The sequence below is a fragment of the Patagioenas fasciata genome, chromosome 1, assembly GCF_037038585.1.
Source record: "Patagioenas fasciata isolate bPatFas1 chromosome 1, bPatFas1.hap1, whole genome shotgun sequence".
Lineage (NCBI taxonomy): Eukaryota > Metazoa > Chordata > Aves > Columbiformes > Columbidae > Patagioenas > Patagioenas fasciata.
Window position 1 is genome coordinate 102,941,529 of NC_092520.1, and position 20,670 is coordinate 102,962,198.

Here is a 20,670-nt window from a genome sequence, read left to right on the forward strand (position 1 = left end):
GAAAAAAAATTGCAACAACCTATTCACGAAAGAATCTCTGGGTCATTTTTCATGTCATTTTTAAGTCCTGGATTATTGTCTTTCAGGCCATTACGGATTTCAGGTATTTGGAAGCTGAGATTGTCTTTGCATAATGAAGTGTGGATTAACCAGTATTAGACTGCTTAAACTAGATCTTCTGACCTATGTAGAAAATAGGTGCAAATGTGAGAAGGAAGACAGAATGGGTATAAAACTTGTGGAAATGTCAAGCTGAAGTGGAAACAAAAGACCCTGATGAATTAACTCACCTTTGGAAATACTTAGTTCAATATTAATGTAATTTTTCTAAAAGACTGTAATTGTAAATCTAAAAAAAAAAAAAAAAAAAAAAAGGAAAAGTTTGTTTTTGTCTCGGCCAGAAAATAGTCTTTATTTCATAGTCTTCTGATATTTCTTCTGTCAGGAAGAATATTGTATGAGAAGTGTTTTACCCAAGCCACCAGTACAATATATAATCTGTTGTGTAAATGTTACTTTCTTCTCAGTCTATAAGCTACTTTCTGTGCTGGAATTTCTAGTCAGCTGTCCCTGAAAAAATATCATGGAGGAAACTGTATCTCTGATATTTCACTACATTAATGAGTACTGCATCCAGCTCTGGAGTCCCCAGTAAAACAAAGGCATAGACCTGTTAAAGTATGTCCAAAGGAGGGACCTGAGCACAGGAACACCTTTTCTGTGAAGACAGGCTAAGAGAGTTGAGGTTTTTCAGCCTGGAGAAGGCTCCAGGGAGACCTCATTGTGGCCTTTCAGTATAGAAAGAGGGCTTATAAGAAAGACAGAGAGAGACTTTTTACCAGGGCTTGTAATGACAGGACAAGGGATAATGGCTTTGAACTGAAACAGGGTAGATTTGAATTAGATATAACAAAGAAATTTTTCACCCTGAGGGTGGGTGAGGCACTGGCACAGGTTGCCCAGAGAAGCTGTGGGTGCCCCCATCCCTGGGATTGTTCAAGGCCAGGCTGGATGGGGCTTTGAGCAAACTGGTCTAGTGGAAGGTGTCCCTGCCCATTGCTGGAGGTGGGTTGGAACAAGGTGATCTTCAAGGTCCATTCTGACTCAAGCCGTTCTATGAATCTGTGATTATGAAATTAATTATTTGTAAATAAAATTTATGCAGTTTTCTATTTCTGTTGTGTAATAACAAATTTATTAAGTTAACTCAATTCAGAAACAAAATGCCTGAAATTTGTGCATAAAGTTGAATACATAAATATTTTAAAAAGAAAAAAATTACTTTGAAATCGGTTTTTCCTCATTTAGAAGTTTTCTTTGCTTTCAAAGATGAAAATAAATGTCAAAACTATGGTGTTTTTATTCGGCCCACTGCTTTTTTTTCTGATGCATGTGTGGCTTTTTTTGGTTCATCTACCAAACTATGCTCAATATTGTTGGCAGCATCCTGCTTTCTATACCTGTGGCACAGGTGAGTGAATGGAGCTCTAGAGTCATCTCCCAGGTGACCTCTGGTGAGAGGCATGTGCTGTAGAGATACTGCAGTGGAATCACTGTACCAACATGACATAATCAGAAGAGGTGCAGCAAAAGATTCACGATAGTCTGTGGTCGTAATTCTAAGTCATGGAATACCATAGAGAGCAAATGTCGCCCAGCAAATGGGCCCACAGTTAACTAATGGGAGCTACTGTGTTGCTTACTGACCGTTCCACAGAGTATTTACCAATTTACCCTTGCTGCAGTGGCTTAATTAGTAAGTGTTACATTACAGTGGTAAGTATTTGGACCTTGAGAGTTATGGAAAACAAAAGCTTAGCTCTTAGCTGATGTTATTCTGATAGCTCATATAATATTTAATGTCAAATAACAGAAGGAAGAGATTTGTTGTTTATTTATTGTGAAATGAATCAAAGCCAGTTGCAGTATCTGAATTTTGGAGGCGTGTCTTTTGTGAGGAACAGAGCTTCTCATGAGGAAATTATTTTGCTTCTTGCAGAAGAAAATATAAATATAAACAGTGTGCAAAACTGTGCTTCAGTAACTCGGAGCCTGATATTCATACATTTGCAGAATTCCTGAGTCCATTTCAATTTTCTAGGTATTTTGATACTCTAAGATCTCCCACGGTCTTGCCTGTGCAGTTAGAGCTGTGTCTATTAAATTAAAACCAAAGTAAATTAGTGTACAGATTAACAAAGGAAGATATATTTGAAAAGCAAGCCTCAACCTAAACTCAGTAGGAATTAGTAGGCTGATGACATTAAAAATATACGGTGTAAATATGATTGCATGATGGCAACACAAAGTTATATGGTACTAAGAATTCTTAAGTTCATTGCCTATATGCTTCATTAAGTAGGTAATGAATTTCATGCATTTCAAGACTTAAACTGCCAGACCTTCCATTAGGTTTTTACATCAGTAAGTAAGGAAGTCTATGAAAATGTTAGTATATGAAAGCTGATGTACTTTAATAATGCTAATAGCATTTTTTGTCTATGTTCAGATAAAGTAGAATATCACTTCACTAATTTAATGTCCTATTTTTAAAATATAGGCACAGACAAGTCATATTTATTCTAAAAAAAAAAAAAAATTCTTAAATATTTTGTAGATAGGTTGATTTTTACAAATGCTATCATCCAAGAACGGAAATTAGATTCATAGTTGTAAATTTTTTTCGATAGCTCATGTAACCAAAATCCCAGCAAAAATATTAATGGAAATTTGGGCAAAGATAAATACTAAAATATCTAGTCACTTCTAATTAACCCTTACATCCCTAAGAAAAGACAGAAATCAATTATTTTTTCTGAAGTTCCTTGAAAACTTTTCTATAAATTTAAAACTGAAACAACTTGATTACTTGCGTATTCACTCATCTAGTTAATGACATTAGTCTTAATCCTGTGGCTGTAGTTTGGGTACCTTCCATCAGTCTAAATATAATTTCTAATCTAATGTAAATCTTCATAATTATATGATGAATATTTATGAAAGTAGCTAAATTCAGTAATGCAGTAGCTATTTTCTATATACAACAAAGGAAATTTAATAAAACAAAGGTTTTGAAAGGTGATTAAATCATTCCAGTAAAGGAACCCTCTATTTTTCCAGTTAGTGGGATGTTACTACAAAGTTATGTCTTGATATCAACTAAATATGGGAGTCTCTGCAGAAAAAAAATAGTTCATTCCCTCACCTGTCTATCCAACTCCCTAGTCAACACCTGTGTGTCTATGCATATGCATAGTGGGTTTCTAGCAAAACTAAACTTAGGTTTGTTACTGATTTCATACTAAATCCTCAAGAATCTTGTCTTTAGGTCAAGTGTTTATTTCTCACATGAAAATTTTACAGAATGTAGAGCATTTTAAAATGCAAGGCAAATGCTCTTCCACATCATGCATACCATGATCTCTTCCCATTTTCATTTAGTGAAAAAATGATCACGAAAAATTCATTTGAGAGGTGATAAATGTTATATACATAAGTACTTTTATAAAGACTTGACAAGTTAGTGAGTGCTTTCTGAAGGACCTTTTTTCCAAATAATAAGATCTTGCATGACCTTCTCAGTTCTCAGTCATGGAAGCTACTTCTTGCTTGTTGTAAGAAACTGACTTTTTTAGATATGCTACCAGTTCAATCTGGTTTCTAAATCCCATTCTGTATAGCAAGGTGTAAAGCAGGCTTCAGTGTTTAAGAATCACTTGGTGCTTAGCAGAAACCACTTGACAGTTTTCAGTTCATTCTGTTTGATCTGACACTTCCAAATAAACAGAGTGACCTTCATTAGTTTGATCATTTGGAAGCGATTTTTAGATAAAAGAAAATAAGCTTGCCCCAGTGAAACAAAAGAAAATGAAGTCATAGGGTTTCAATAGCTGGAAATAATTACACTCCTCCCCCTCCCCCCCCAAGTCTAAAACTACAAAATGAGATTGAGCATGTGTGTTTAAAAAAAAAAAAAAAACCTCCCCAAAAACCCAAACAAACAAAACCAAACCAACCAACCAAAGAAACTATAAGCCACCACCACCACCAAAACCACAAAAAACCCCAAACCAAATCCAAAACAATACACCACAGTTAAATCTGATCTAATCTCTCTTACTGCCTGTTTTTCTTAGCTCCTGAGAAGCCAAGAAAGGTAACATTTTTCCTTGTAGGGCTTTCATACCTTGGTAGGACTTCCAGGCACAATTTTATTGCTCTTCATCAGCACAGAAAGGGAATTGAAGGCTCTGAGCACTGCTTCTGCCTGGTTTCCCTTGTAATAACTTTTATCTGTTCTTAGAAACTAGAATATTACACAAAAGTATAGAGGATTACAGTTCCAGCCTTCATCCCATGTATTATTCATTTACTTGTTTATGAGCAGCTTAATTTGTATACATACTTTCTGTTTTACCTGTTTTTTGGTAAGCCATAGGCTTCTTTTAAATCTGTCATTACACATTATGATACACATATGATAAGGAATAATCTTTCTGTAAATAGATTAACGGTGCATAAATGCCACATCTGACATCTTACTGGCATAAATTATGGACTTCACATTTAGCTAGATATTCTAAATTGCCACCCCCTCCCCCCATTAATTTTGGCTTTATTGGCTGAATCCTCTCATCACATTACTGACCATCTGAAGAATGCATAAAACATCTTAGATCGCACACTACTGGTTTTTTTCCATATTTAGTTAAAGTGTTGCCGTAACTTTCTGGGGTCATTATTTAATAAGTGTGACTTTTATAAGTCTCTGAAAAAGCTCAGGAGAAATACTACTTTACAAGAAAAGACAAAGATGGAGAGATGAAGCATAAATTGCTGTCTGAGTGTCTGAGCAGGCTGGCTCCCACTGTTCTCTGCTGTGTACTCTGTCCTATCCAGCTCCACTCCACACTGACAGCCTACAGGCAGCAACTTAGTTGATGTTATAACTGTTCCTGTAACTCCTTAAGGATTTCAGCATTTAAAAAAGATATCTTTTAAACTTATCCTCATTTGACTCTGCATCTACTATCCAAATGTTCTCCCTAGGCTGATCTCTCTCTGATTCGCCATTGTTCATAAGAACAGAGTTGGCATCCTTTTGTCAAGGGATGTTGTATGTTAGACTTTAATAAAGTGGTTCTTCCTTGAAGAATCAGACTCGGGTCAGACATCTCCTTTCTGGAAGGCAGCAGGAGTGAAGGTGAAGCACTTTGAGCAAGAAATAATTGACAAATAGAGAACTTTAACTGAATCCTTTTTCTAGGGGAAAAAAAAAAAAAGTTAGATTATGTGCTTAGAACAATACAATAATGAAAAGCAAGGTAATCACAAGATAAGAATGTTACATCTTGTTTTAACTGTGATTCTACTCATGTGGTTTACAGAAAACTGAGCAAAAACTGAAAAGTATCAGAAAGCTTTGCATTAGTTTTTCTGTCATGCCTCTCAGAAGACCTGCTCACTCTTTAGTAAGACACACAATTTTTAGTGTGGGAAAACTAATTTTCTATACAGCTGCGAAAGTTTAACTCAACTAAATTTTATATGGATAAATGTATAGAGTAGTTAAAAACATATGGAATAAGATGAAATATATAAAAATTAACTATCCCTGATATTCAAAGAAAAGTATATTAGGGGGCTGCAACTCCAACAGAAATGAAGCCAACCTGACAGACTATTCAAAGATGAAATTTAAAATGTCTACTTATTTTTGGAAGCAACTTTGTAAAGGACATAAACTTGAGGGAAATGTAGGAGTAATCTCTAGGGAGATGTATTAATAGAAGCAGTTTTCAGGACAGCATATGATTGAAAAAACCCTTTGTATTGACAACTTCGAAGCTGTGGCAGTGTGCTTCCAGGGCAACAAATGCCAATGTTGAGCTTGGGCTCTTTTCAACCTATTCCTCCTAGAAATTTACAGTTTTTATGTTTTCAGCGGTATCTAACATTACAATCTCCAGGTACTCAGTGTAGCTCTGCACACCAGTGTGTCTTGCTGTCTTCCACCTGTGGTGCTGGCTGGTACCTGCAATGCGATATAAATTGTTGCGCTTGCAGTCCTGTGGCTGTTCAAACTGCATTCAGACCAGGGCTGCATCCAGTTCTGCAGCAAGATTTTGTGAACACAGTACAATGACCTCACCCACCAATTTTTTAACCCATTATACTTGATATTGACAACTGAAATTGTTACATTTGGCAGAGGATGAGAATTGTTTTCTTCCTTATGCTTTCATTCAGTTTACCAGTGACAGCCATTCTGTACAGCTATAGTGTCTAAGGGCTACTCAGTTCCCCAACAATGAAGATCTCAGATACTCTTTTCCTTTCAATGTGCTGGGTGTTTCATATTGCTGCAAAGGGCAGTGAGGGGAACCTTAAGATTCTAGAGATTATGACAGAAATATGACAGTATACATAAGTCATTTTTCACAATTGGCTAGATTTCAAACTCCACAAGTCTTTTCATCATGATCATTGTTGCAAGGTATGAGTAAATTGAAACACTCAAAGATGCACATAAAAGTGTTTTCGTTTTTCAGCTAAGGAATATTACTGCAACAGTAACTTCTTTTGGTAATGTGAATGATAACTGCTGTTCTACAGTTAGATTCTGCAGCAGGACAGGTTGCATTAATCCTTCTAGTCTTCAAATCTAGGAACCTACAGTGAAAAAATGACATTTATAGGAAAAAGTCAGTGTATTGACATTAATGCTTTTGAATAGCACTCTCCTACAGAGCAAAGAGAGTGCAGTTTAGGTAACTTGTTGGACAAGGAAAGTGCAGGTTTTCTACCTCACAAATTCTGTTACTATTTGTTGACTTGTTCAGTTTTTTTGGGGAGTTCACTGGATTCAATGGACTTATCAGACTGGCATGAAATGATTACTTTTTTCAATTTGCATAGGCTAGATCTAACTTATAGTAACATGAATATTATTTCTACTGTGACTAACAGCTTCTTCTCAGGCTCCTTTTCTGTTATATCCACTGCTGTTCTATTATAAACAGTAAAGAATAAACTTTCTGCAAAAAGAGTTACATGTGTATTATCAAGGATATGAACTCTTAACAGAGAAAAAGAGAAGTTTGCTTGTTGTTTCTCTATTATGCCTCAAGTATGAAAAAAAAAGTATAAAAATTTTTGTTTATAAACAAAACTGAAACCAGCAGTCCCCTTCACTGAGGTTGTTCTTTCCTCAATGTACTAAGCTAATGATAACCAGGTTGAAAAATAGTTACCTTGTGTTTGAGTGTTTTAAATGCGGTTTTCTGCTTTGTTATTGCTTCTAATAACTTAATAAATCTGTCCTTAGTTCACCAGAATTTCTTTTGTCCGTATTACTGATATAATGACTACTGAACAAGTAGTGAATGGTAGTGATGGAAAAAAAAAAATTGAATAGCAACCTTGAAATAAAATACTGGTAGAATTTCACCATGCCCCTGAATTATTCATTTGAGAGAGTTCAGTGTTGAACTGGAAGTGGTTGGAGCCATACTGGGACACTTTCCAGTAAGCAAGAGCAAGACTTGTGTAAGTGAAATACAATCAGGACTTCTGTCTGGAGCACTGTGATTAGGTTTGGGTTTCACTTTAGGAAATAACCTGTTGTCTATATTTCATCTTTCTGATACTCAGTTTAGATTTAATTGTCAAATATTTTTGTGGGTTTATATTCAACTAAAAACAGTTAATGGTTTGATAAAATTATTTTAAATTATTTCTTTTCCTTAAGTCTTCAAAGAAAATGCTGCCCTTTCTTTTCCAGATTGCCCCTTTGCAGTTTGATTGGTAAATAAATTCTGTAGTTAATAATTAAGGATTCTCTTGAGATAATTTCAAATAATCATTCTTATGATATTGTGCTGCTGCCAAATTTAGAGGGGGGGGAAGGAAAAAAAATTATACAAATAAGGACACTAAAAAAACAAATTAGCCTTTGAAATGGAGAAAGCACAGGAGTTAGCTGTAAGGAACAAAGTAAACTGAGATGCTTCAGAAACTACTGAACTATGGGGAAAAAAAGGCTTTTATTATCGTTATTAATTATTTAAAATTCTTGTGCTTCAGTGATATTAATAGTGCACGTGAGCCACACTTGTTCTATTTATCAAGGTATTTTCAATGTGCAGTCATCACAGTATGTAGGTGATATACAAAAGATAAAGATCAGGATCTGATCTCCGTAATATCCTATTATAATCCAGGGTGCAGTTAGGACAATTGCATTACATTTTCCTGGCAAAGTGTACTTTTTAAAACCTATTATGTTCTTACTTAGGTTTCAGGATATTTTACCATCTTCACAATAGCCTTTTGTCTGTTTTTTTGGTTTAGATTATCAAGTAACTTCCTGAACTCTTCAATTCCAAACTGTAATAAAGCAAAACTATTAAAGATGTTAATTTTTAAGTGTCCACCTCAGAAGGTTTTCTTTTCCCTTTTTGAGAGAGACAATGCAAGTATTTTAATGAGGAAATGTGTTTCATAGATTTGGAGTCTGTGTATTCGTGTGTAAATGGGCCCCTGAGACGTCCTTTATACAGCTTTCATTATGCAACCTCATTCCTCTCTTGAGTTGGGAGAATTGGTCATTGTGGAATTCCAGGACTGTGATATTTGATGAAAAAAATCAGTCTTGCTGAGAGAAGCACAGTCCCTAGAGAAGGACTGCTAATATGTCTTTCGTAGATGCAAACCGCAAGACATTATGGAACAGATCCATCTATAAATATTTTGCTTTTTGTTGGTAAGAAATATCAGCATTTGCTACTAAAAGCAGGCATTATGAAGAATTATTATAGTTGTGGACCCAAGTTTTCTTTTGAAGCAGTTCTGCTACAGTTTTCATACTTCTCTTAATGCCCCAGCCCACCTCCCCCAAAAAACCCCAACCATGCCACACCAACAAAGAAACTTATAATTAAAAAAAAAAGTGGGATTTTTTGTAGTTTCTTCATGGACAACTGATATAAGCAAGCTGTTATACTTTTTTCAGCTATGTACCAAAATCTCCAGGTTGCCAGGAATCAAAAGATAACACACTGAATGTCTCAGAGTCTAAGGCAGGGGTGTCAAACTCATTTTCACTGGGGGCCACATCAGCCTCACGATTGCCTTCGAAGGGTCAGATGTAATTCTAGAACTGTATCAATGTAACTGCTTCTACATTTATACAGTCCTAAAATTACAATTGGCCCTTTGAAGGCAACTGCCAGGCTGATGTGTCCCCCTTTGAAAATGAGTTTGACACCTCTGGTCCGAGGGGGAAGGAGCTTGAGTAGTTATTTGCAAGAAATAGGTGGCAGCTATTATGCATATGCCAGCAACACTGTGGAACACTGTGGAACACTTTGCCCCCAAGACCTCCAACACAGCCCTTGAGCCACAGGCTGTAGCCATAGCAGGGATTTTACTGAAGCAGTTCAAGAACGTGCCTGTTATTCACCCTTCCCATACACCACAATTGCTTTGTTGTTTTAAATACACCCTAAAGCTTACATCACAATTCCTCATCTATATAGGGCACAGATGAGTTGTTTTGTGACCTTTGTATACAACTTTCTAAACTGAGGGGTTAGATTTGCTTCAGATTAAATTAAAGTCTTTGGGCCTTAGGCTATCCTTGCTTTGCTCTGACTGTGCTTTGTGTTCTCCAGTTCTGTTTCTTCCACATGCTGCTCTGTGTGCTTAACTCACAGGTTTTCTCCCTAGGCTTGAGCAGGGGATGTTGAAAGATTTTCTTCTCTTTCTCTAAAGCTCATCTCAGACTGTGGAAAGATTTTTATTCCTCCTTTTAGAAGTAGAAAGAGCATGATAGGTAGAAATCTCCTTTCCTTGCTGGAGCATTTCTCATTTCTTTAGTCTTTAGCCTGCACCATTTTGGACTCAGCTTTGCAGTGTGAGATGCAATGTTGGAACTACCACTCAATAATAATTTCAGTTATTTTCTGAGTACTCTGGGGATCTCTCTCTCTCCCATCTTAGAAGGTCTGTGAATTTTCAATGTAGTGAGACAGTTTTCAAGAAAATATTGAGAATGTAGTCTGTGTTGAGTAACCTCAGGGAATTAAGAATACATATATATTTTTTAAATGCCTATTTCTTCATGCAGTGAACAGATTTTATTCTTTGTGGAGTTTGGTTTGTTGTTGCTTTGTTATTTGTTTGTTTGTGGGGGTTTTGTTTGTTTTGTATTTTTGTGTGTGTGGTTTCTGTTTAGTTGGTGTGGGTTGGTTTTTTTTAATTTGTTTGTTTGTTTTCTTTTTTTTTTTTTTTTCCAAACTTCAGCTATTTAGATGACTAGGTCTCCTGATCTTTTTATGCTACTTTGGATGAGTCTGATGATGGATGCTAGCCAGCATTTAATGATTTTAGTGTTAAGGTCTCACGAACCACAGTTCTTTCAAATAGTGGATAAAGCTAATAGTTATTTTATATTAACATGAATATGTGAGAAAGTTTCTTAGCTTTTGCACTCTGCTAGCATTTGCCTTAATGAAATAAGAATAACCATTCATTATATCTTGCATCTTTAACTAATACTACTGCAGTCCCTAAAGGACTTGTTCTTCAGAAAATACTAGAACTTGTGTTGGTTTGGTACAAATGAAAGATTATTGCTGTTATTTTTTCTTAAATGTGATACTGTTTTGTAATGTTTTTTGGGGCATGAGCATGTCATTTCTGGCTGCATACGCATTGAAACACATGCTGTGTACCATAGTGCCATACTGTGTGATTCAAAACAGTATATCTGTTCTTTGTTGAAATAAACTTAGTTGCAATTGCAGCTTAAAAGAACTCTCCAATATGGTCAGTTCTAGAAATATTTAAATATTATTTTTACTCCCTTAAAAAAGAAAAAAAAAGGCTTTTAATTGACTCAGCTTTTGTTTTTCCTTTGTGTTTCACCAGTTGAAAAGATACAGAGCCAGTGGGATGAAGTTCATGGACATCTCCAAAGCCGGAGACAGCAGCTTCAGGAGATGTTAAAGGATTCAACACAGTGGCTAGAAGCTAAACAAGAAGCTGAGCAGGTTCTTGAACAAGCAAAAGCTAAGCTTGAGTCATGGAAAGAAATTTCCTACACAGTGGAAGCTCTGAAAAAGCAGAACACCGAGCTTAAGGTCATTACTGAAAATTAAAAGATTTCTGCTCAAGTTGATTAGTTTGTTAAAAAAAATGTCCTCTAACTATTGGAGAGTGCACATTGAGAATTACCTCTTTATCCCTTATTTCCCACAAAAAATAGAAAGAAACTCACAAGGTCTAGACTGTGTGTCATAATCCTTGAATGAAATTTGTTTTAACTTATTAGTCATAACAAGGAGATGGCTGATCTTGCAGGAAGAACACCCACCTTTTCAGCACAAGTATTTCTCATCTCTTCTGTATAGCAGCCTCAGCTGCACTGGTACTGCAGACTGGGAAATCCTGTAGTATTGGTATGTCTGTCTGCATTGATAATGAAGCTGTGTAGGTTGTCTAGAACTAGTTAAGAAAAGGGGGAAAAATAACAGACTATATGGAGGTATTTTGAAAATCAAGCACTGTAGATTTGCCACAACGTAATCTCACGGGTTTCAACCTTGGCAGGGTTATTAGCTGCATAAAAACTGAAATGGCTGCTCTTGTGATTTTAGCACACATGTTGTCACATTCTCAGTGCTAAAATGTGCACCTCAGTTAACTTATGGAGCTGAACTATACCTCAAGTAGCAATTCAAATAGGCCCGAACTGTTGCATCAGTTTTTCAGTTTCTTGTTATGGAAATAGTCATACTTTGGTGACACTTTTCATGGATAAAATTTGAGAACAACTGTTTCAGATTAATAATATCTCATTTTCTGGTTGGGGAAAAACAAGATTGAAACCAACCAATTGATCAGCCTCTTAAAGTGAGTCCTGCCTCCATGTTAATGGAACGTTACATTTTAGTTATTTGGGAGAACAGTTACACAAATATTTTCTGATGTGTTTTTTCTCTTGCCCACCAAATTTAGATATTTTTAACTCCTACCTCTCAGCTGTTGGTTAAAGTTTGCAGATTTAGAACAGTCTTATTTGCACAGCTGAATGGTAATGAACTGCTGGGAGGCACAGTGGAGTAAAGTCATCATCAGCTGGTTTTGCCACCACAGAAACTGTTTGTATAACCACATGATTCGTCTTCAGCTATCTCCATCTTCAGTTACTCATTGCCTTTCTAATGTTTATAAGTAGATACAAAATCTGTTGGAGTTTTTGCTTGCCTTTTTTTCTCCTTGCCTGTAAGAAGCATTAAAAGATTTATCAGCCCATTGTTTTAGGCAGAGATGTGGTTAAGTTTTCTTATTTAAGATTATACTGTAAGGGTCATTGCTTAGGAAGGGTGGATTATGGTAACAAGGGCAATCACTCACTAATGTATTGGAAGGAGTTATAGATTATGTATACTACTGTCATTCAGCATAGAGAACTCCCATTTGTCACTGTCTTTCTGCAGAGATAGAGTTCTGGCTTCTGTCCAGTGTTTGGTTAAAAAAGTCAATGTCCCAGCTCTGCAAAGACTCAACAGAAAACTAGTTCTGTGCAGACACAGTTTTACATCACTGTGTTGGAGTGTCTTATGTCTGAACACTAGGAAAATAATTGAAAATATAGTTTTAGAAATTGATTCTGTATCCACCTCTTTTACAAGCATATATGAGGCTTAGATGAGGTTCATTTAAGATTGTATGCTTTTTGAAACAAATTACAATTTTTTGGATCAACATTCTCCAAGGAGAGAAATAAGAATATGCCCTTCTTCATCGCCCAAGTTATAGAGAAAGTGTACTAGTATACTTATTCATAGACTGTATCTCTAGGTATAAATAGAGTTTTTGAAAGGATATCAGCAGATTATTTTCACTCCTTCTTTGAAAGACATGAAGTGCTTGGACTATCAGTATAATCAGCCATTCCCATCCCAGTCTGAATTCAATGTGATGTGTTGTGTCACATTACAGACATTTGGCTATAATTATAATTTCAGTGTCATAGCTAGTCCATCTTAATTTGCTGTGCCTTTCTGATGATATGAACACCAACAAGCTCTACTGTTCCAGAGTTGTTTACTTTCATTTGTTTGGTTTTGCCTAGCCTTTCTCCCTCAAGTTTGGAAGAGATCATCCTCTGTCTTAGAGAATGCGGGTGGGGGGGGTCTTTTCTGTTTTTGGTTTGTTTTTTTGAGGGTTCTTTTCTGGTTTTGGTTTGGTTTGGGGTTTTTTTTTGTGCCAGCCTTCCTAGACGAATTATCTTTGTGTGCCAGTAATTCCTATTGTGTCAAATCCCTCATGAAAGGTTCTCAGATGTGACAGCATCAGCTGTTGTGTTCATGCTTGAGATAAGGGGTCATGAATCCTAAGGAAAATGGAAATAATTTTTGAGTTTAGCAGCTTTATATTTCTTCTGTATAGCATTATCTAAACTGAAGGACCTAGAAATACATCAGATCCTCAAAATAAATGCTTTCCAGGCTTCTGTGCCAAACACATATATTTTGATGTTGTCCCCTGAATATTTGGAGTAAGTATGTTGTCTTTTGGCTTGCTGTTACACTGACAGAAATAAAGCTGTCATTTTTATTCGTGTTGAGGAAAGAGAGAGGTCTGCGTGAGTCTTAAATAAATTCTTCAGACATATTCATTTCATCAGCTTTGCATCTCAACACAGCTTGGTGTGAGAATGTAGTGTTCTTCTGTTTGTTGAACATTATAAGTCTGTTCTAAGTGAACTTTTAATCAGTGCTTGTGTTAATACTTTTCTGCTAGTGAATCCTTACACACAAGTAAATAGTAAGCTCAGCAATAGCAGGCTTTTGATTTTTTTTTTCAATGCCAGTATAAAACGAAAATCTGTAACTATCTTGTATTTGGCCAATGATTTTTTTAATTGAATTTGACACATTTGTTTCTGACATTTAAAAGAAAAGTAACCAGGTCCCATATAGCTGATAATTAAAAATATTATTCATTTGAATCAGAAATCAATTCAGAGCTAACTTTCCGAGGAGTAAAGCATTTTTCATTCTATCTTTTTGCTTTGGTATTTGAGAACTAAATTCTAAACACTGGAATTAGGTATGGAGTAGTAGAATATGGCGTTCCGGACGATGAGGCTCTTTATCCATTAAAGCTCTGTTATTGTTAAGTGATGACTGCAGATGGTTAACTCAGCAGGCTGAAGGTCACAGGTGTAAAAATAGTACACAGTCAGTCTTCAGGTCCTTTCCACCCCCAAGTCATCTGAACATGAGCTAGTGTACAACTAGTCTCTTCATAATATGATACTGAGATTACATTGAAAAAAGAAAGCTGCTGGGATTGCCCGTTCAGTCCTTGGCTCCTTGTTCTGCTAAGAGCTATTGAGGCACCTTTTCTTCCTCTGGACCAGTTTAGCTGGGATGGCCGAAGTGATGATGAGGAAGGATGGAGACATTTCCTTCCTTTCCTTCATTGACCACCTATTTCTTGTTTGTCTTGATAGGAAATTGAATATCAGCCTGATTACATCCCCTGCTCTGTTGGTACTCAAGAGGCCAGGCAACCTTCCCCTGGCATAGCCTGAAGAGTGAGCTTTATGCCCTGGGTTGGTGGCTAAGACTGAGGCTCTGTTGCTTGTCTTCTTGCAGGGAGGGTAACTTACTAGGTACTCTTGCCACTTTCTGTGTGTCAATATAGGATGAAGCAGAGTCTCAGCATTTGGTGGATTTTTATTATTCCAGGGCTAACAGCATACTGCTTTGATTTTAGTAAAACAATTAACAATTAAGTTAACATCATTGACTATGATAAAGACATTGAAACAGAATTCCTTGATTTAAAAAAAAAAAAAAAAGAAAGGAAAAAAAGTAATTCTTAAAGTTTATAAATAAAATGTGCTATAGATATACAGGAAAGGGACAGAAAGGCAGCCTCATTTTCCAGATTTGTGATACAACTGCTCAGTGTGGGAACTTACATGCTCAGAACTGGATGATGCTGTACATACATATAGCTATATTTGAACTGCTATGCATCATTTATTTTGTTCCACTGGGTAATCCTGGGATAGAATAAAGCCCAGCTCTAATTTCTATACTTGTTTTTAATCAAGAATCCTTAATTACACACACTTTATTCCTAGTAATATCAACTACTGTCTTCTAATTAAAAATTAAAAATAAATTTATACCTAAGTAACATGATAAATGCACAGCCCTAATTCTTTAAGCCTTTTAATAAACTCAGCAAATTCCAGTGGTGACAGAGACAAAACAAAGAGAACGCTTTAAAAATGTCAAAATGATATTCAGACAATGAAGCAAGTAGCTAAAAGATAAAGAAGATCTGAAAATATAAAAGGGAACAGAGGAAATAAAATAATGCCAAGAATTTAGTTCTAAAATATTCATTATAGTCATGCAAGATATGTGTTAATGGACCTCCAGTAGGACAGACAGGTGAAACATTTACCACAATACTTTGTTCTCAGCGTCTGTGCACAGAGCAAAGTTGAAGCAAGGCCAAGCACTCCTCAAAGTTGTTGAAAAATTACATACTAATTTCCAATAAAGTGGAAAATACAAATTGTTTCTGTCGGCAAAGCTCTCTATAGTCATCATTTCTCTCCTGAGTGATGATCTAGTGTTGTAATGTCAGGAAGTTAATGGATTAATGTTGAAGTTAATGGTGAGAACAACACTTTTAGAAATAACCTTGTAATGGATCTTTCTGTATTTTTATTATAAAACTGGCTTTGGAAGGATTTATAAGGTCGTTTATATTCACATGGGACTGGGCAAAATAACTTATTTTCAAAGTAAAGTTTACAGGCCATTAACTTACAATACAGACAAAATATTATGGTAACTTTTTTATGTAATGCAGTGAATGGTCAGTAGTCTGCTGTGATTCTTTGGCTGGAAAAAAAGTAGCTGTATGCATGCATAATTTTAAAGAGAAAGGTAGAATGTAATAAAAATGGACAGACCTAAATGTAGAGTAGATACTTGCTAAAAAATATCTACAAAACTGAAATTATTATCACCGTATAATTTAATTTTTATATATTTTATTATATTTATGTGAATACTAACATTTATATGTTTAGTGTATATAATTCTGGCAGGGAAGGAGCTGAATTGGCAGACTGTTTCCGAAACAACCACCTACTTGTATCTTCTCCAAAGGAACTGTCGTGTTTTTCCACAAAATTATCTCCTCTCTTGACTACATCTCCATACTTAACACAGGGACATGACTTTAAAAAAATGTTAAGGCTGCTTTAGTTTAAGTGAGCTTAGTGATAACATTTTCAGGTGATTTTCAGAGGGGGGTTAGTAGCTTCCTCCTAATTTTTAATCAGTAGATATAGGTTCCCTTGTTCCAAACAGATAATCTGGCTACTGTGTTAGTACCTGAGGTTATAAACTACATAACCTGGGTTATCTGCCCTCTCATGAAGGAATAACACAGGAAAGAGAAGGAATATATGTTTTTAGTTTTAAATTATGGAGGGCACCTAGAGATGCTGAAACAGCTTTTTAACAGGTAAGAGTTTGGTGGAAAAAAACAAAACCCCCAAAACTCCACCCCAACTCTATTCAAAGATCAGGTATGTTTTAGTCCCAATCTTAACCAAAATCAACTTACAGGCTTGCTTAGAGGAAAACATAAGTGCACAAAATATTCAAAATATATTTATTTTTATTTATTATTAAGACTCTTCAATTGGGAATTAAATATGTAAGTTCAATTTTGTGTGGAGAATTCCTTTCCTGAATCAAATCAGGATTTCAAATGGAACACTGCTTTGGGAGAATGAGGGTGAAAAACTATTTTTCTTTTCACAGACATTTCCTTATTTGTGTATTAAAGCACAAGAGTAAAGACATTCAAACCTTACTGGGTTTTTTTGTTGTTTTGGGTGTTTGTTTGCTTTTTGTTTGTTTGTTTGTTGTCAATAGCTTCTAATGTCCCTTTGATTGGCCAGTTGTAGTCTTTGCCTAGTACAAAAGTACAAGTAAATAATCGATTATTTTTGCTCCTTTTTTTTTTGTTGCACATTAGGGAGTAAACGTGCAACTTCAGTGAAGGGGAGAAGGAGAAGGAGAAGGAGAAGGAGAAGGAGAAGGAGAAGGAGAAGGAGAAGGAGAAGGAGAAGGGAGGAAATAAAAAAAAAGAACGTCCAAGATTTAAAACCTTTCTTAATACTAAGAAGAGTAATTTTACGTTAGAAAGGCATTGATAGGCTTACTAGTAGTTTTGCTGTATTGCAGATTTAGTGCCGTTCCAGTAGATGGCACTAATTACATAAACAATTTGCTAAAATAAATTTAAAAAAAAAAAAAAAAGTGACAGCACCGGTACTAGTTGTCCAAATCTCAGTATTTTTTCACAGTATAAAAATTAAAATTAGATAGAACATATTACTTCATTATATTTTCCACCTCAGTATAATTCAACATCACAAACAGTGATAGTTTGTATAATGCATTATAATCAATTTGAGCTGTCATGTTTTTAGAGTTAGGTTGCTTGGTCCTCTCAGAGTTTAGAAGTAGTCCTAGGGTTTTATGACTACAAGAATTAAAACATTTAGAAAGACTCTGACCTTAATTACCAGTAAATCTGAGGAAGTCTTCCTTCTCTTTTTCTTATTTTTTTTTCTTTTTTTCATGTTGATGTTATAAGTTGTTCATCTCCTTCTCTAATAATCATACAATGTGTGTGATCATTTCCTGGTGATCTGAGGTTTTTCTGTTTCTTTCTCTTTTAACTGCAGCAATTTTCAAAAGAAATACGGCAATGGCAAATAAATGTAGATGTGACAAATGACATGGCCCTTAAGCTGCTTCGTGATTATTCAGCAGATGACACCAGAAAAGTAGAACGGATGACAGATAATGTTAATACGACATGGGCTAACATTAATAAGAGGTAGGATATAAATTCTGCTATTAGATTTGTTGTTAAACTACATTAACATTCATTGTCCAGCTTTGGTTGGAGATTATAGAAGATGCAACTTTTGAACATGACAAGATTATAGTGAGGAAGAAAAGAATCAAGATGACTCTTCTGTCATATTTTTTGGAAATATGTCTTTGGAATGCCATTCAATTCTCTCAAATAAAATTTTGCCTCCTACCAATTTTCTTCTGCTGTAACCAGTTACCGATGAACTTCAGTTGATAGGTTATATATTTTAAATATTTAAAATGCAGTGTTTCGTATTTCTATGTGCTATCTCCACCTCACAATCACTGTAGTGATTTTGAGTCATAAACTGAATCTGAAAATGACAGACATGTCCTATTGAAGCAGATTCAAAGTAGAAATGTTATCTGGTACCTTTGAAGCAAATCTCTAGTCAAGAAAGTTTTTACTACAGCCTCGATCATGTTCTTGATTACATTTCCACGTCATGCAGTGTTTGGTTTAGATACAAGTTCCTTACTAGCACTAATCTCTGCAGCTTGCCATCAAATTGTGAATCATCCAATATGTAATCTATAAGATCAGAACATATTGCAGAATAAAAATTACTTTCTTTGTAGTGGTAAGAGTTCTAAGTCATTGCACGTCAGATGAAATGCATAAAAATTAAATCAAAGTTGTTTTAATCAGTATCTTGAATTAAGTTTTATAGCTTAAGACTGAAACTAGAACTGAATTAGATATTAATGTGTTTTCAGTTAAAGTCTATAAACAAAGCCAAAAATATTGGTTTAGTTAAATATAAAATAAATTCAGGAAATCCTCTTGCATAATGGCAGTTACTTAAATCACTGATGACTACAGAAATTTATTCCTGCTTTTTGTTTAATTTTTTTAATGAAGCTGATATTCATATAAACAAGTCACTTTAACAGCATTTTTTTCTGAAGCAGATCTGCCACTGACTTAAGATCCTGTTCAAATGAGAGAAGAGATGCTGTTGATGTCCACCTAAAAAAACCCACATAATAATTTGAAAACTTTTTTTTTAACAAAATTAATAACTAAACTGAGAAATTTGTACAAACATTCAGTATCTACTTAAATTTATCCTGCTATAGTAATAGCCATTTTAGCATTATTAGTAATAGCTATATTTTTATGAAAAAATGTTTTGCTCTCTGTGGTCTGAGAAACAGGCTGGGTAAGAACATCTGTTCCTGGATGAGAAAGGCTGGGTGTCTAATGCTTAAAACTATTCTCCATGAGCAGGTAAAATCAGTAGCTCAAAGGTGAGAAGCAAAGGAAATTGCTTTTGTCTGCATGTAGAACTACAGCCCTCATTTGATGAGATGGCTTTGCAATTGTGGAAGTCCGGGGTATCTGTAGCTGCTGTGGATGCTCCAGTAGCTACAGGTACATCTTCAAATCTGTCAATGCTTCAAGCACAAACCCAGGTGTGTCTAATATTGCATAAATGTGAGAATTGCCATCGTTGCATGGACTCAGCAAAGTACTAGGCTAACGGAGAGTAGTTCTTTAAGACACGCTCCTTGCAAGCTTCTACAAAACCCACAGACTTATTCACATGTGTTAGATGAATTACTGTAGTAAATGTTTTATGTCTTGGAAGAGAGCTGTTCGGGTCACTGAGGTGACATTTTCCATTAAGAAGTACAAAAGGATGGAGTTAAGCTTGAACAGGTAACTGGAAAACTCATTTCCTAGTTTTTGATTGTATGGCTTTACTACCTTTCTATTTTTTTTTTTTTTTAATTCAGTGTTTTGTATAATTTTTTGTAAGACTTCTCATGATTTGGGAACTTGAAAAAGCAGCATGCTAGAAACAGTAGTTGTTGAGGTTTACTAAGGGCTTTATCACATTTCTATCTGTCTTTTGTGAGACATTGATAAATATGGATGTACTAAGTCATTAAGTCAGCAAGACTTGTATTTGGAAGATTTTCTGCACCTGTAGATTTTTCAGGTTTGTTTGAAGCAGTAGCCAGGCCTTTTGCTCATGGAGCAGCTCTTAAACGAGGTCTCAAAAGAACCTTCGAGATTTCTTGTTAAACAGCTTTGTGGAGAGACAAGATGGAGTCCATGGGCCTTTGGCTAACTTAAATATCAGTTTGTGCCATTTTTGGAGGTATTTTTGTTTTTCCCTTCCTCTATGCTTCATCTTTCAGGTTATTGCATAATGCAAAACAAATTGTTTCTTTGTGGTTTTGGGGATCTTTTGAACTGTAAGAGAACATTTACTCAGTAGAAGGGGAGCACATGAACTATTTGTCACAAGCTCCATGAAAGTTCTCCACTGAAATGCATGTAGAACAATTTCACATAATGACACATAAGAGTCTTTATTTCATCTAGACCATAAGGAATTAGATCTCTGGTGACTCAGTGATGTAGAAATATATTCCAAATAATGTCCTTTCCAATTTGTCCAGCATTTTAGAAATAGTTTTATCATCACTGTCAATATAACAAATATTCTGCTAAAGATTTTGGTTTCTTCTCCCTATATTTGTAATTTAGATGGCCTAATTATTTTGTGGATATTTTCTTTTAAAAAACAAAAAGAGTGGCTTACGTTGTTTTGAACTAATTATTCTCTAACTTGCCATTAATATTAGAATTCTGTGTAAGTGTAAAAAATGTGAAACCTCCTTTTCCATAAACAAGATTAGTAAAACAACAGGCAGC

The 20,670-nt window shown here is 35.3% G+C and overlaps 1 protein-coding gene across 12 annotated transcripts in view; it reads left to right on the plus strand.

Moving 5' to 3' along the window:
- The window catches only part of DMD (dystrophin), a 1,243,922-nt gene that overhangs the window by 949,232 nt on the left and 274,020 nt on the right, over positions 1-20,670 (plus strand). For all 12 annotated transcript variants that reach the window (XM_065859822.2, XM_071812115.1, XM_071812091.1 and 9 more), the window contains 2 exons: positions 10,933-11,144; positions 17,807-17,961. In XM_065859822.2, the coding sequence (XP_065715894.1) occupies positions 10,933-11,144; positions 17,807-17,961 (367 nt within the window). The remainder of the gene's footprint in view (positions 1-10,932; positions 11,145-17,806; positions 17,962-20,670) is intronic.